We start from the raw sequence: 15,068 nt of genomic DNA, 5'->3' as shown, positions 1-15,068 counted from the left end.
CACAGGCCTGACAATGAGCAAACTAGACCCAAGGGGGACGGGGGGATATCTATTCACGTGGAAAAGTTAGTTTGACATTTCTCGTGGCTGTGTGTGCGCCTGAAGGTGTGTCTTCAAGCATGTTTGTGCCTCTGTGCATGTATATTTTATTGGCAATGTGCAAACTAACCGTCACACAGCAGGCATGTGTGGGTGTGAGTACAGTGTGGAGACACAGAAGACTGCGTGTCTCCGCACAGCATAACATCAGTTCAACTTTATGGCTCAGGACTTCCTAAAATAAGCCCCCCAGGCTGTGAAATTGCTCCTTCAAGAGAAAATGACATTAATATGCGCTTGTCCCTCCCCTTACTGAGCCTTGAGCTTTTAACCACAGCCACGCTGCTCTTTTCGAAAGGCAAAGCATCATAAAAGGCTCAAAACTGAAATAAATGACTGAGGCTATAGCTTGGAGAGCAAAGCTTTTAGCCTGTCTGACCTCTGAATGAGAGCCAGGCAACCCAACATTGTAAAACCAGCATGGAGTCTCTCATCAAAATAATGGTGACACAATCTTTTCTATGACACCTAGAGCAGGTAAGGTCATTAAATAATCCATCTTCAACTGTTGCGGTTTGTCCTTTTCTTGGGAAAAATATATGTTGATTGTACCAAAATGGGCCCTGCTCACTCACATGATAACGAACATTGAATTCTTTCATCGCATCAAACAATTTAAAAAAAAAAAAGATTTTCAGATAAAAATGATAATAATTTGACTTAAATATGAGACATTATGACGGCCCGGCGGTTGAGTGGTTAACGCGTCGGCCCTACAGTTCTGAGGTCCTGGGTTCAAATCTAGGTTGGTTCTCCTGGAGTTTGTATGTCATCGGGGATAGGCTGCAGCACCCTCGTAACTCTTGTGAGGATAAGTGGTTCAGAAAATGATTGAATGAATGAGACATAACAGCAACAATGTAATGACCTTTTTTATGTATTCAAATCTTCTATTCTATTGCATTATTGATGAAAAATGACGAAACAGGTGTTAATTTTTTCACCCTCCTTAAACAATACTCAAAACAGAACCAGCTCACACGTCATTTTAGATAAGAATTTTTTCTTCTCTTTCTAGGACAAACAACCAGTTGGTGGGCTTCTTGTCCAAATACAGAAACATGAACTTCATTAAGTCTCATGGCAGGGACAATGCAAGGTGAGATAAACTGTAATTGGTTGTTGCATTTCGCTTTGACTCACATTTAATGACCACCTATAAGATGAGCACTGGTTCCAACTGTCATTTTTCTTCCATTGCCACCACCTGAATTATTGATTTGCATGTTTATTGTGGTGACCCAGGGATATCTCCTTTGCGCTGCCACCTGCTGTTCTGTGTACTTGTCTCGCCTCGATAGCCAAGCAAGCTTCATTCACACTGCACACGAAACTACCACAAAACACAAGCGTACATTGCTCAGTGTGAGTCAGTACCTCCCTGTCGAAGCCACATTGAATCATTTGAGTTGCTATGTTTATTAAACCAGTAATTATTTATCAAAATGGACATTAACTGTGCCCTGTTACTAAATTAAACTGCACCAAAGTAGAATGGGTCTTTGGATACTAGCTGAGTGTAACTTATGACTCTTGTCTATGAAACTAACTTTTAACTGTGACCTCTAAAGCGGTTCAGGGCCAAATATTGACCAAATATTGATCACCAAATCTAACTTAAATTGTTCAGTGCGAAAACCATCAGTAACACATTTAGCCTTTCACTCAGTGCAACAAAAAAGAATGTTTGTTTTACTACAGAGCTTCACCTCCAGTTTTAATTAAACCTCACAGTACATTGAATCCAACGTAGCAATGAAACATTGACCAAATTAAACATGCTTTTATTGGCAATCGTCAGGGAAAAAGTCAATCATTGAAACTTGGGGAAATCCAATAGGTCAAGAAATCAGTCTGGACTCCTGTTTCTTTAGGTCAGACCTAGGCAATCCAGTCCTCGAGGGCCGCTGTGGGTGCAGGTTTTTGTTCCAACCGATCCAGCACAGACAGTTGAACTAATTAGAGTTCTGCTGAAACAAGGAGCACCTGACTGCAAACCACTGATTGCACTTCTACGATACCAGATTGGTGGAAAGGTTTCCTCTCATGGGTTGGAATGAAAACCTGCACCCACTGCGGCTCTTTGTGGAATTAATTGCCCAGGTCTGCTTTAGGTCCTAATTGAGTACTCATTTGAGAAATGATCTTTTTACAAAACGAGCCAGATTTACTGTCACATCGTTCAGGTGATCGGGTATGAAAATAGGGATGGGCCCAATCGCATGGAAAGGTGGAGGCAAGCAACGGTGGAGGTAGTAACTCAAAAGGTTTAATTAGAGACCAAAAGACAAAGTGCAAATCAAGGCAGGCTCCAAAAATGCCTAGGTAAACTAAAAGGAAGCACACCTAACACTGACTTAACATTGACAAAGGCGCCACCAGAAATGAATAAAGAAAGGGGACTTAAATGTACAGAGATGGGTTACCGAGACATGGAGAACAGGTGGGTGAAACAGGAAGTAGCATTATGGCTGAGACATAAGTATAGGGGAGGGGACAACAGATGAAAACAATGGACAATCACAACGACAAGTTACACAGACGGGAAAAAGAGATGCAAAGGGATGCCCACTCTGTCTTGTTTTGGTCAATATTAGACAACGTTCAGTATAATAACAGCGTTTAACAATAGTCATTCATTTAGTCTTTTTTTTTATTCTTGTCAGGTTCATCCGTAAACAAGGCTTGGATCGTCTCTTCTTTGAGTGTGACACCCACATGTGGAGGCTGGGTGACCGTAAAATTCCAGAGGGCATCTCTGTAGACGGGGGATCTGACTGGTTCCTTCTGAACCGCATGTTGGTCGAATACGTTATCAACTCTAAGGATGATCTGGTCACCAAAATGAAGCGCTTTTACAGCTACACTTTGCTGCCTGCTGAGGTAAGAGTCAGACTGGACACTTTCCTTTTTTCCTAACTCTGAGTGGCAGGTAAGCAAGTCTTTGTACTAGCGATGAATTGCTATTAAATATAGAAAGGTTTCCTATAACTGCTGTTAGCAGGCAAACATGACCTGAAATCAAAAACTGCAAGTAAATATATATATATATATATATATATATATATATATATATATATATATATATATATATATGTGTATATATATATATATATATATATATATATATGTGCGTATATATATATATATATATATATATATATATATATATATATATATATATATATATATATATATATATATATGTATATTGGGGTTTTGGTTGTTGTTTTTTCTTTTCGCCCCCCGTGTCACTCGTGTCTGTCTATTTAAACCCTGTGTGTTTGTTAGTCTTTGTCGGATTGTCTGTCTTCTCTGTTTTACTCTGCTTTGTTTGTACCATGTCAAGTCGCCATGCTCCCTGTTACATGTTCCTCGTTTCCCCATGTATTCCCATCAGGTTTTATTTTGTGAATTGATTTCTAAGTCCTTGTTATTTTCTAAAGATTCCTACCTTAAGAATTAAAGTTTTGTTAGAGCACTCCATTCCAAGTCCTTGATTGCTTCCCTGCATGTGGGTCCTACACTAAGTTCCACGCTCGACGTCGTACCGGAGACGTAACATCTGCATAGTTTTGATCATAAAATACATCAGTTCCCTTCAAATTCATAGCCAATCAGAGGCAAGTGATGATGCATAGGCAAAGAGGGTGCGTGTTGTTGTTCGTGTCATGCCCCGTGTGTTGGATTTCGGCTCAATAGCAATGACTTTTCGTCATTGCACATTGCCTCCTACGGGTCTCCCCATTACTCTTTTGTCCTTGAAAATTAAAATGGGTGTGGGGTTTTTTCACGCTCTGCTATCCATATTTCTCCTTTTGACATATGGCCATTTGTTGTCTTTCCAGTCATTCTTCCACACTGTGCTAGAGAACAGTGCCTACTGTGAGAGCATGGTGGATAACAACCTGCGCATCACCAACTGGAATCGTAAATTAGGTTGTAAATGCCAGTACAAGCACATCGTTGACTGGTGCGGATGTTCCCCTAATGACTTCAAACCTGTAGACTTCCACCGCTTCCAGGTAATAATAACACCCTCCATTAATTTCTCTCTTTGGTTGTACTGATTGATTAACTTTCTTGAGCCTTAACCAGTCGCACTAGACAGATTTAACTTAATATACTGTGACTTGGCTATGTTACTGCATGTCATTGTGTCAATTTATTTGGACCATATGTGATGTTTACTAATGTTTCATGATGTCAAGTCCACTTAACAATTAAAATTTTATATTGTTTTTGGTAAGCTTAAGTGAATGCATTAAGGCTTTTTTTTGCATATTTGGGTGTATCGCACAAAAAGAGTATTTCAAGAAAGCAGAGAGATCTCATAAACGGCATTACCCATACAGTGGTACCTCAACATACGATTCGCCTGACATACGAGCAATTCGAGATACGAGTAAAATTTCGGGCAAATATTTATATTGAGATAGTCACTGTGAATGGCGTATATACTACTTCTCGTTGGCAAGTGGTCGTGTGTTATCCTATTGTGAGGACATCTGTGTGCATCATTTTGGGAATATTTTGAAGGGAATACAAACTTAAACAACCCTCGTTATTGACTGATATTGTCACTGTGCAGGCGGGGCAAAAAGAGCCAACCCTGGAGAAGAAAGGTATCAAAATGTCAAATAGGTTCGATTAAACTTATTTTTGAGTGTGTCTGCATCGTAATCCAAGTTCATTTAAATTTGTTTATGTTATGTTACGAGCGTATTGCCTTGCAAAAAGCCCCTCCCCTCTCTCTGTCTGTCTCTCTCTCTCCCCCCTTCAAAATCCGTATAATTTTAGTACTATTAAACACATTTTAGTAATATTAAACCACTAGTTATGTGTTACTTTGTTAATAGATGGCGAATTAGAAGAAATAAAACATTTTTTCCAATCCAATATCCTGTTTTTGGTGTTTTTTCAGAGGGTTGGAACGAATTAATTTGTTTTTAGTTCATTTCAATGGGAAACGTTCATTTGAGTTACGAGAAAATCGACATACGAGCCCAGTCCCGGAACTAATTAAGCTCGTATCTCCAGGGTGCACTGTACTAGGTGATTTGCACATACTTTATTCGTTGATTTTCTCCCACAAGCTTTGTCCTCTACATCAAGGCCCAGATAATCATTCATTCATTCATTTTCTGAACCGCTTCTTCCTCACTAGGGTCGCGGGGGGTACTGGAGCCTATCCCAGCTGACTTTGGGCCAGAGGCGGGGGACACCCTGAATCGGCGACCAGCCAATCGCAGGGCACACACACCTCGGGGCAATTTATAGTGTCCAATCAGCCTACCATACATGTTTTTGGAATATGGGAGGAAACCGGAGTACCCAGAGAAAACCCACGCAGGCCTGGGGTGAACATGCAAACTCCAGACAGGTGGACCTAGATTTGAACCCAGGACCCCAGAGCTGTGAGGCTGACGTGCCAGCCTCTCAATCCACCGGGCTGCGCCCTAAATAATCAATAACTAGAAAAAATGATATTAAATTCGAGATCACCTGGAAAGTGGAAATATGAAAAGAAATTAGACTCTCCTGACTCGATAGTTAGCGTTTTAAAATGGAAGTATGTGTCAGTGACCACAGGAACGTGTCAAAAAAAATCTGAATTTCATTTGGCCTTTTAATAAGCTTCTATAAAGTAACGTCTGTGGCACAAAGTGAAAATGTTCAGTCACAGTTAAATACCTCTTGAAGCCATAATCTTTTTCTGGTCCTTCACATTGCTGTCAGATTGCTCTGCTGCCTGTCTCGCCTCACTCACTGGTGCTCTAGAGTAAACACATTACCACTGCTCCAGGGCAGGGCCAATGGCCTTGGTTGACACCAGAGTATCAGTGGTGGCCATCCCTGTGCATAAAGTCGGGAACAAAAGCAGGCTTTGCAGGATCGTGCCAGGCCCCACTATAAATAGGACATAATATCTCATTGAGCACAAACTCTGAATTACCATTTGAATCTTAAACTTCAGATAGAGACCATAACATTACCACAGTCTGGGGGTCAACAACCTGCAGCTTTAAAGTCGCATACAGCTCTTTAGCATTGCCCTAATGGCTCCCTGGAGCTTTTTTTATTTTGCAAATGGATAAAGATGGGGGAGGAAAATATATATATATATTTTTAGCATGGTTTCTGATGGCGGACAAACTGTCAGGCGGCACGGTGGATGAGTGGTTAGTACATCAGCCTCAGAGTTTGGGAGTTGAGGGGCGAGTTCGGCCCTTCCTGTCTGCAGTTTGCATGTTCTCCCCAGGCTTCCATGGATTTTTTTCTGGGTACTCGTGTTTCCTCCCACATCCTTAAGACATGCATGGTAGATTAGTTTAACACTACAGTAATACCTTGACATACGAGTGCCCCGACATATGAGGAATTTGAGATGCGAGTAAAATTCTGAGCAAATATTTGCCTTAAGATACGAGACAAATTTTGAGATACGAGCATACGAGAAAGCCAGGTGGCCGAGACGCTCCTTATGATTTATTTCCCGCCGCATCTTCCTCGTGCAAAGATATCTACGAGCACTGGGCGGAGCGTTGCATTTTTTCCATGTTTTTTGCGTTAGTCAGTGCAGAATTAAGGGGTCCAAAGCAAGCCAGTGCAATGAAGGGTAGAGCGAAGAAAAGGCGTATATTAAGCACACGATAATCGAAAAACATGAGTAGTGTACGCGTGACTGAGCTGGCTCGCCAATACATATGGAGAAACAGGAAATTTGGCTCGAAAGCCACGGTGGAATACATTAACCTCTTTGCCTTGGTTATTGCACACGGTTTAAATTTAGTGTGACCTAAGATTAAAACTGTGTGTATAGGAATCTAAGTTCATTTAAGTTAAATTGAAAGTTTATGTTATGTTACGAGCGCATCCGTCAAGTCTTTTTCTCTCTCTTTCACACCGCGTTGCACTGAATAATGGGTCATTTTAGTATTAAACATCAAAACCACTAGTTATTTGTTACAATGTTAGTAGATGGTGAATTACAACCAATAAAAATGTTTTTCCATTGTAATATCCTTTTTTTCAGAGGATGGGAATGAATTAATTTGTATTTAGTTCATTTCTATGGGAAATGTTCATTTGAGATACGAGTAAATCGACATACGAGCTCGGTCCTGGAACGCATTAAGCTCGTATCTCAAGGCATGACTGTATGACTTGCCCTGGTTGGTTGTCTGTCATCCTGTGTCCTGGCCACCAATTCAGGGTGAACCCTGGTGCCAATAATTAGCTGGGAAAGGCTCACACGCCCTTTCTAATGATAAGCGGTAGGGAAAATGACTGAATGACCACCTGTTGTTGTCTGAGATTTTTTAATGTTTTATTGTATATTTTTAGAGAAATTCAGGAAGCAAACTGTGTTTATTCAATGTACAGATGTGATGGTGAAAATAATTAGTTTATTAATATCACCATCAAATGGGGGTCCCACTACTATGGCTTTAAAAGAGCACATTGAGATCACATCCTTCCATCAGATCCACTTACATTAATATGATAGATCACATTACAACTGAGCTGCTTGATGGTGTAATGGTTCACTCGCCTTACATCGGTGAGCAGGCGCAGGTTCGATTCCCACTGGTGTGGTATGATTGTGAGTGCAAATGGTCGTCTGTTTCTCTGTGTACGCTATGGCTGACTGGCGACCAGTCCAGTGTGTAGTCTGCCTTTTGCCCACAGTCAGCCAGAATAGTCTCGCAACCCGTACGAGGATGCGCGGTAAGAAGATGAATGAATGAATGAATGTTACAACTGTCCATTTTTCTGCATGATATTTTCAATTGCCATCTCCCTTATAGAACTTAATCGGGAGAAAGAAAGTGGTGGTGTGCCTATTAAATGTGTCATCAGTGTGTAGTATAATATGTTACGCATTGCATTCGACAAACGTGTGGGAATAAACTGGCTAAAAAGCACTGAAGGCCATGTCGAAGCCCACTAGTTCTGGGAACATTTAAGAACCCAAATTTCCTCCTACACATGCAATTTAATTGCTAGAACCACACAATCGTCTGGTGCCATGTGTCACGCTGGCAGCCTGGAATGAATGACAGTTGCTACATGAAAAAGAGCTGAGATGCCCAGAATGTGCCAAAGGTTCATTTGATCTCCTTTTTTTAGTAGGTTGCACCAAGGTGCTTGTGCTAGCTAACCATTGGTTAATAGTTTTGTGTCAATGGCTGAAAAGAAACGTCTTTGTGCATTCGCCGAGGTGTGTAGGTGGCAGATTTCATGATGCACCTCTAGCCAAACAGACTACAGTAGCAAGAACAGGGAGGGTGGAATTGGATTGGGTGGAAAGAGCAACAAATAAAGCAAAATTCAAAAAATACAATCTGTGAGTATAGTTTTATATATGGAATATGTAAAAATTTAAATGTTCTCTGTCTTTGGACATTCTAAAAAAGGTTGCTAAGCAATGTGACTAAGGCTCCAGTAGGCACAAAGCAGTAAGATTTAATATGGCTCAAGCTAATGCCAAATTGTAATAGTTTGTCTTCTGCTCTCATATTCCAGAAATATGTATTCTTAGTCGTTCTTTTAATTCTAGTACAGTGGTACCTCGAGATACGAGCTTAATTCGTTCCGGGACTGAGCTCGTATGACAAAGAGGGAGTTGCGACCAGAGACATTACATGAGGCAGTTGCGGGGAGAGAGACAGTGCACATGATGTTTTTATGAGCAGCATCTCGCGTCCGCTGTCTGCTCGTATGTCAAAATTTGTCTCGTACCTCAAGACAAATATTTGCCCGAAATTTCTCTCGTACCTCAAGACAAATATTTGCCCGAAATTTCTCTCGTATCTCAAATTGCTCGTATGTCGGGCCACTTGTATGTCGAGGTACCTCTGTATTTTCAATCCAAAACTAACCTTTGTGGATGTTTAATAGCCAAACATCACTAATCTGTAGGGGGAAATGGCAGGTTTCAAAGACAAAAAGGCATTAGGATTAACATTTTCCCTGTCACGTTGACAAGTTATCGACTGAATAAGAAATGTCCCATTAACCATGGATGAGGAATGAACTTAAACAATGTGCAGGACATTCTCAATTTGGGTTGTTCCTATACAAATACTGTGTTTTTTCTCTCTTTCCACGTACCGTGGTGTCCCTCCCCATTTAAGAAAATGTTTTTTTTTTCCTATAAGTTCCTTTAATAAGAATGTGAGTGTCAACATTTGATCATTTACCAAATGATTGGCTGTTGATCCATGTGAGAATAAGTGCAACAAAGAATTGATGGACGGATTAGTCCTCAACAGAATGAGTAAGCTTTGCAGTCCTTGTCTTTTAAAATTCTTATTCTCTTTTTTACCTCCACTCTGCTGTTACATTATCTTTCTACGCATCACATCTGTTCCATTGTCATCCTGTCACGTAGCCGTTTCTTAATCTTCTTTTTGTTTCTTTATCTCCTGCTCTCTCTCTCTTTCTACAGCAAACAGTGCGTCCCACCTTTTTTGCCAGGAAGTTTGAAGCCAGTGTGAATCAAGAGATAGTGAACCATCTGGACGCCTACCTGTTCGGACCATTTCCACCAGGGATGCCCGGCTTAAACTCGTACTGGGAGAATGTATACGATGAGCCAGATGGTGTGGCCAGTCTGTCAGACACAAAGCTCACCTACTACCATTCCTTCTCAAGACTTGGCTTGGCCCATGCTGCTGCCTCGCTCCAAGGGAACCCAATGGATCACAGTTGCAGGTTCGATTTTATAAACATCCACATGATCAAGCATATATTAGAGTTTTGTTTTGTTCTCCCCGGGCCTGCATGGCTTTTCTATGGGTACTCCGGTTTCCATTCCAAAAACGTGCATGGTAGGCTGATTGGACGCTCTTAATTGCCCCTAGGTATGAGTGTGAGAGTGAATGTTGTCTTTCTTCTCGTGCCCTTTGATCGGCCACTAAAGTCAGCTAGGATAGGCTCCAGCACCCCCGCAAGCCTAGTGAGGATGAAGCGGTTCAGAAAATGAATGAATGAATTACTATATGTTCATGTATTTTAGGCTGAAGCCCTGTCAGTAACCCACTCAAGTAGTTGTTGCTCTACATGAGTAATCTAACAGAAGTCCTACTTATCCATCATTCATACAAGCCCAATTTCTGATTGAGGTAGATCAGGGGTTATTATTAGTTACAGACTTATTGGTGTCTGTGTTGCCTGTAGGTTAGCCAGTTGAGGGAAAATGTGCACAGCCTTCAGCCTGTGGTGTGCTTTTGCACACTCTTCTTTGATTATTGTACAAAATAATCAGATCATGTGAGAGACCTGATATACAAAGCAACGTAAAACATTTATAAACCTACAAACATCTACAAAACCAACGAAAGCAAATACACACTACCTATCAATGTAAGGCCAAGTCTGATTTCCACACAGAAGTATTATGTGATTCAATGTATCCTTGGGGCCAGTGACAAAACTGCAACACAGTTTTCACAAATGATTTTAAAGAACATTTAATAATCAAACCATGTACATTTTACTCATTCCAGCGCACTAAAATTATTTGTCAAACATTTTCATTTATATTTATTTAATTGTAACTGGACTTTTCTACTTAGCTTACATCCTTGATATTAAATTTACTTTAGCAATCATAATTTTCATTAATGTGAAATGAAAAATTAATAAATACAAATTAAGGTGAATAAATGCATTTTCACTTTGGCCGGTATGAATCAAGTTGGCTAAATTAGAATTCCCCCCCATCACGCCCGAAATGATACCTCTTTGGATGAAAGTCTTTTGTATATATTGCTGGTGTCTTCAATTTTGTGAATATCAACTGGCACATTAAACCTTCTTACAATTTACTTAATAATGAGATTATAAACTGTTAGACGTATATACAGTGCAGGGAACCAATTTTTAGTGGTCAGTGTAAACCATCAAACAACTCCCACTTGAACACATTGCAACAACAAATACAGTAAAGCCAAAGTAATGAACAGTACACAGTCTAGACAGTGTTTACTGCATTCTCTCTGCTCTGCAGGACTCGGGTTACTGTAATCACTTTCACTGATTTCAGACATTAGGCAGGCCCAGCATGTTGTAGCACATTGCACTAAGAACATTATCTAAATTCAAACTTCAAGCAGACTTAAATATAATCACTTAAATATTTTCAATGTAATCATTTAGTCAAAGCAGTGAAAGCATTCTTAGTAGGTCAGCAAAGTTCTGTGGAAAATATCTGTTCCATATGTGCTTGAAAGGGGAAATTGCAATTAAAACATTTTGTCTTCATGTCCTTCATCAAGCATTTAATCAGCACATGCACTCACTAACATCTGGTGTAAAAACAGGAAAACTTCAGTTTGATGATGCTGAGGTGATGAAACCCACATGCAAAGTGATTAAACAACAACAAATTAAAAAACAAAGCAGAGGTGTGAAATGCATATGCGTGACATAAAAGTGCTCTTTGTCAAAACAAAACTGAAATGGATGCAACACCTGCGTAGCACTGCAACAACAGGACATCTCATACACATTTGGAAAAGAGGTCCTCCCTAAGCACGGTAGCGTATAATTAATTGGGAGAAAGCATTTGTTTTAGCAATAGAAAGGGACATGTTATCGGATATACAGTTGATATTTATTCAAACTGTCAGTGCACGTTTGACTCAGCAATGTTTATCCTGCTTTTTGTTTCTTGCTTTCTTTGAGCAAAGCATCACTTGCTGTTGTGAAGTCAAAAGCCTGTCAGTTGCAATGGTTTGCTCCCTGAGGGCAAGACTCAGTATGACAGCATGTCCTATGGCATTGCTCTCTCTATCCCCCTGTTGTATTGTGAGCATTTTGTATGTCATATGGGTGAGGCTTTCTACAATCAGGAAACATTTATCCATCTTTAAAACTTCTTAAATATCCATGCTGTGCTTTTAGTTAGTCTAATCTGGTCTAGTCTCAGATAAAATGATTGCTAAAATTGCATCAATGAAATGCTATATATGATGGAAGACTGACATTAAGATATATGGTTATTTGGTAAATATTTCAGTCTCTAACAAAATAACATGGGTAAGTTACCCATTAATTCATTTATTTATTAAAGCACATATTCACGAGGAGGACGGAGGTGCTTGAGCCTATCATAGTAATCTACATGCAGTAGGCTTGAATTGGTAGCCAGCCAATTGCATGGGAAAGAGGGTGGCAACACCAAATGTTATTCAACTTTGGCTTTTTCCTCCATAATATCCATCCATCCATATTCATCACTGCTTTTTCCTTGTCGAGGAGCGCGGGGTTCTGCAGCCTATCCCAGCTGCACCTTAAACTGGTCACTAGTAAGTTGTAGGGCACACATAGATAGACAAGGATTCGCATCAAACATCACACTGTCACTGAGTGGTAATTGATCACAGTTGATCACAATTTTGGAATTATTTAATTCGTATTCATGGCAAAATACGGTGGTGGAGCCTCTGCCAAGGAGGTCAAGACACATCAACTCATCTATACACAATAACATGCCCCGCTTGACCATCACTGGCTGCATCATCGCGTGCCATTGCTTGACCAATCAATGCTGCCAGGAATTTATATATCTTGAATTTGAAAAATAAAACATTTTTTACACTAAAGTAGGGTTCAGTGAATGCGCATATGAAACAGGTGGGGTTCGGTAGCTCCAACAAGGTTAAGAACCACTGTCCTAGAGTGAAGTGAACTGCATATTGGAGGCCTATTGCACACATTACCTCTATTATCAGATGACTTTGACCTATAAAACAGTTATTTGTGGGGGGGGTTTAGAAGAATCTGCACATGTAGAACAGAGATGTGCTAACACGCCAATGTATCAGTAAAAAAAAAAAGTAGGAGCGTGTCAATGTGGGGGATTAGGTGGATTAAGCAGCCCTGTGTGACTGAGTGGTATAAAGGCCTGAATGGACCTTCTGTGAATACGTCACTCTCTTTTGGAAATGACTGCGTAATGAAAGATCAGAGATGATAGGAAGAAAAGAACAGTCGCAGGGCTACAGAAGAGAGCAGCAAGAATGCAAAACAAATGTACAAATTGAATACAGAAAAGATAGTTGAAAAGAAGGAGTTGCAAAGACATGTGCTCCGTTGTACTTGCGGATGCAAATATTTGTTGTTCTGCCTGTCAGGGGAGCATTTACCGCGACGGGTTGACTCCTGCTCTTTCTGTGGAATACAAATGACGCTCTGGGCACAGAGGAGCAGCACTGGCCAGTGAGGATGTGTTTTTCTGTGGGTCGGCACTTGTTCAGGGAAAAGTCTGTCACTAAAGATGAAGTTAAGGGAGCAGAAGAGATTGAAGATGAGAACTCTGAGTCAGGACGTGTACTGAGAGCAGCTGCAGATTGTTCCCCAGAAATTGCAATTCTAGTTCTTTTTCATTTTGATTTTGCTCTGAAGGCTGGCCAAGCTTACCAGAAGGTACACTAACGAAGAGACCAATCAGAAAGGCACAGCTTTGTTTCAGCTTCAGCTGACTAAATGACCCAGTTCAAATTTGTCCGTGTGTGTGTGCCAACTTCAGTGACTAATGTGAATGACTATTTTGTAATGCTCTGTGGTCTCAGCTGTCACATTTTTTCTTTCCCAAGTCACAAACATACTTGTGATTCTCATAAGTTAGTTTTTTTCTTTGTTTTTTACTTCTCTGATCATAAAAGTGCTTCTTCATGATCTTACTTCTTTGGTGCAAACTTCTTAAACTGAAAAGGCTGATTGACCTCCATTCAGTCATATTTCGAAATGTTATTTCTAAGGTCAAGGTATCAAGCTATAGCTATTCCTTCATTCATCTTCCGTACTGCATATCCTCGTAAGTGTTGCAGGCATTTGCTGCAGCCTATCCCAGCTGACTTCGGGTGAAAGACAGAATAGTACACCTTAGACTGGTCGCCAACCAGTGGTCAGGAACACAGAGAGACAAATGGCCCTCCGGGCTCACAATCATACCGCCACCAGCGGGAATCGCGACTGCGCATGCCTACACCAAAGTCAGGTGAGTAAACCTCTACACAACGAGGGGGCATGGGACATATACTATGTTTTACACGTAAGTTTAAAAATATGTTATATGCCATTAATATTTAGACATAAAATAAGCAAGTTTTGTGCAAATAGATGCAATAGTAGTACGTTACACACTAGAGCACATGTCTCCAACCGATTCCACCGAGGGTGGGTCCTGGTCTTTGTTCCAACCGATCCAGTGCCGACATTTTAACCAATCAGGTGTCTTCTAAAATAAGTAGCACCTGACTTTAATTAACTGATTACACTTGCAAAAGGTATCCTCTTGTTGAGTTGGAATGAAAACCTGCCCCCACTGCGGCCCTTTGAGGACCGGTTTGACACCCCTGCACTAGAGTGTGGAGTTATGCTAGTTGTGTTAAATATAGTAATGTTTTCTCACCTAATTATTTCAGTATTTTCAATGATGTGGTAAAATAGGTAAATAGGATGTGGCTATCCATGTGGGAGACTTAAAACAATGTATATTGCTTTATACAGATGACATTATCTTGATTGCAGAAAATTAACTTGACATTCAGAAAATGTTTGTTATTGTTCATTCCTGGTCAGACAGAATAATATTGAAGATAGACTGATAAGACCCAAAATAAAAGATGCATATATTGTATTTATAATGTAGCCGCCTCGTGGTGTCGAGCTTCACTCGCCTGACTTCAGTGCGGGCATGCGAGGGCTCAATTCCTGCAGGTGGTGGTATGATTGTGAGTGCGTAGGGTCGTTTGTCTCTCTGTGTGCTCTATGGCTGACTGGCGACCAGTCTAGGGTGTACTCTGCCTTTCGCCCAAAGTCAGCTGGGTTAGGCTCCAGCAACCCCTGCAACCCTTTCAAGGATGCGGTATGTATAATGTATTACCACTACTAATCTCAATAATACATAATTTCCACATTTCCACATTTGAACTTTTTTTTAATCTATTACTTTA

At 40.5% G+C, this 15,068-nt stretch overlaps 1 protein-coding gene across 1 annotated transcript in view; it reads left to right on the top strand.

The window, feature by feature from the left end:
- Positions 1–15,068, top strand: part of xylt1 (xylosyltransferase I) — a 90,990-nt gene that overhangs the window by 62,122 nt on the left and 13,800 nt on the right. The window contains exons 5-8 of the mRNA XM_077605106.1: positions 1,118–1,198; positions 2,766–2,982; positions 3,948–4,124; positions 9,554–9,819. Of these exons, the coding sequence (XP_077461232.1) occupies positions 1,118–1,198; positions 2,766–2,982; positions 3,948–4,124; positions 9,554–9,819 (741 nt within the window). The remainder of the gene's footprint in view (positions 1–1,117; positions 1,199–2,765; positions 2,983–3,947; positions 4,125–9,553; positions 9,820–15,068) is intronic.

This window comes from Stigmatopora argus, chromosome 7 (assembly GCF_051989625.1).
Source record: "Stigmatopora argus isolate UIUO_Sarg chromosome 7, RoL_Sarg_1.0, whole genome shotgun sequence".
Taxonomy (NCBI): Eukaryota; Metazoa; Chordata; class Actinopteri; order Syngnathiformes; family Syngnathidae; genus Stigmatopora; species Stigmatopora argus.
The sequence above is the reverse complement of the archived record's forward strand: the minus strand, read 5'-3'. Positions and strand labels throughout refer to the sequence as shown.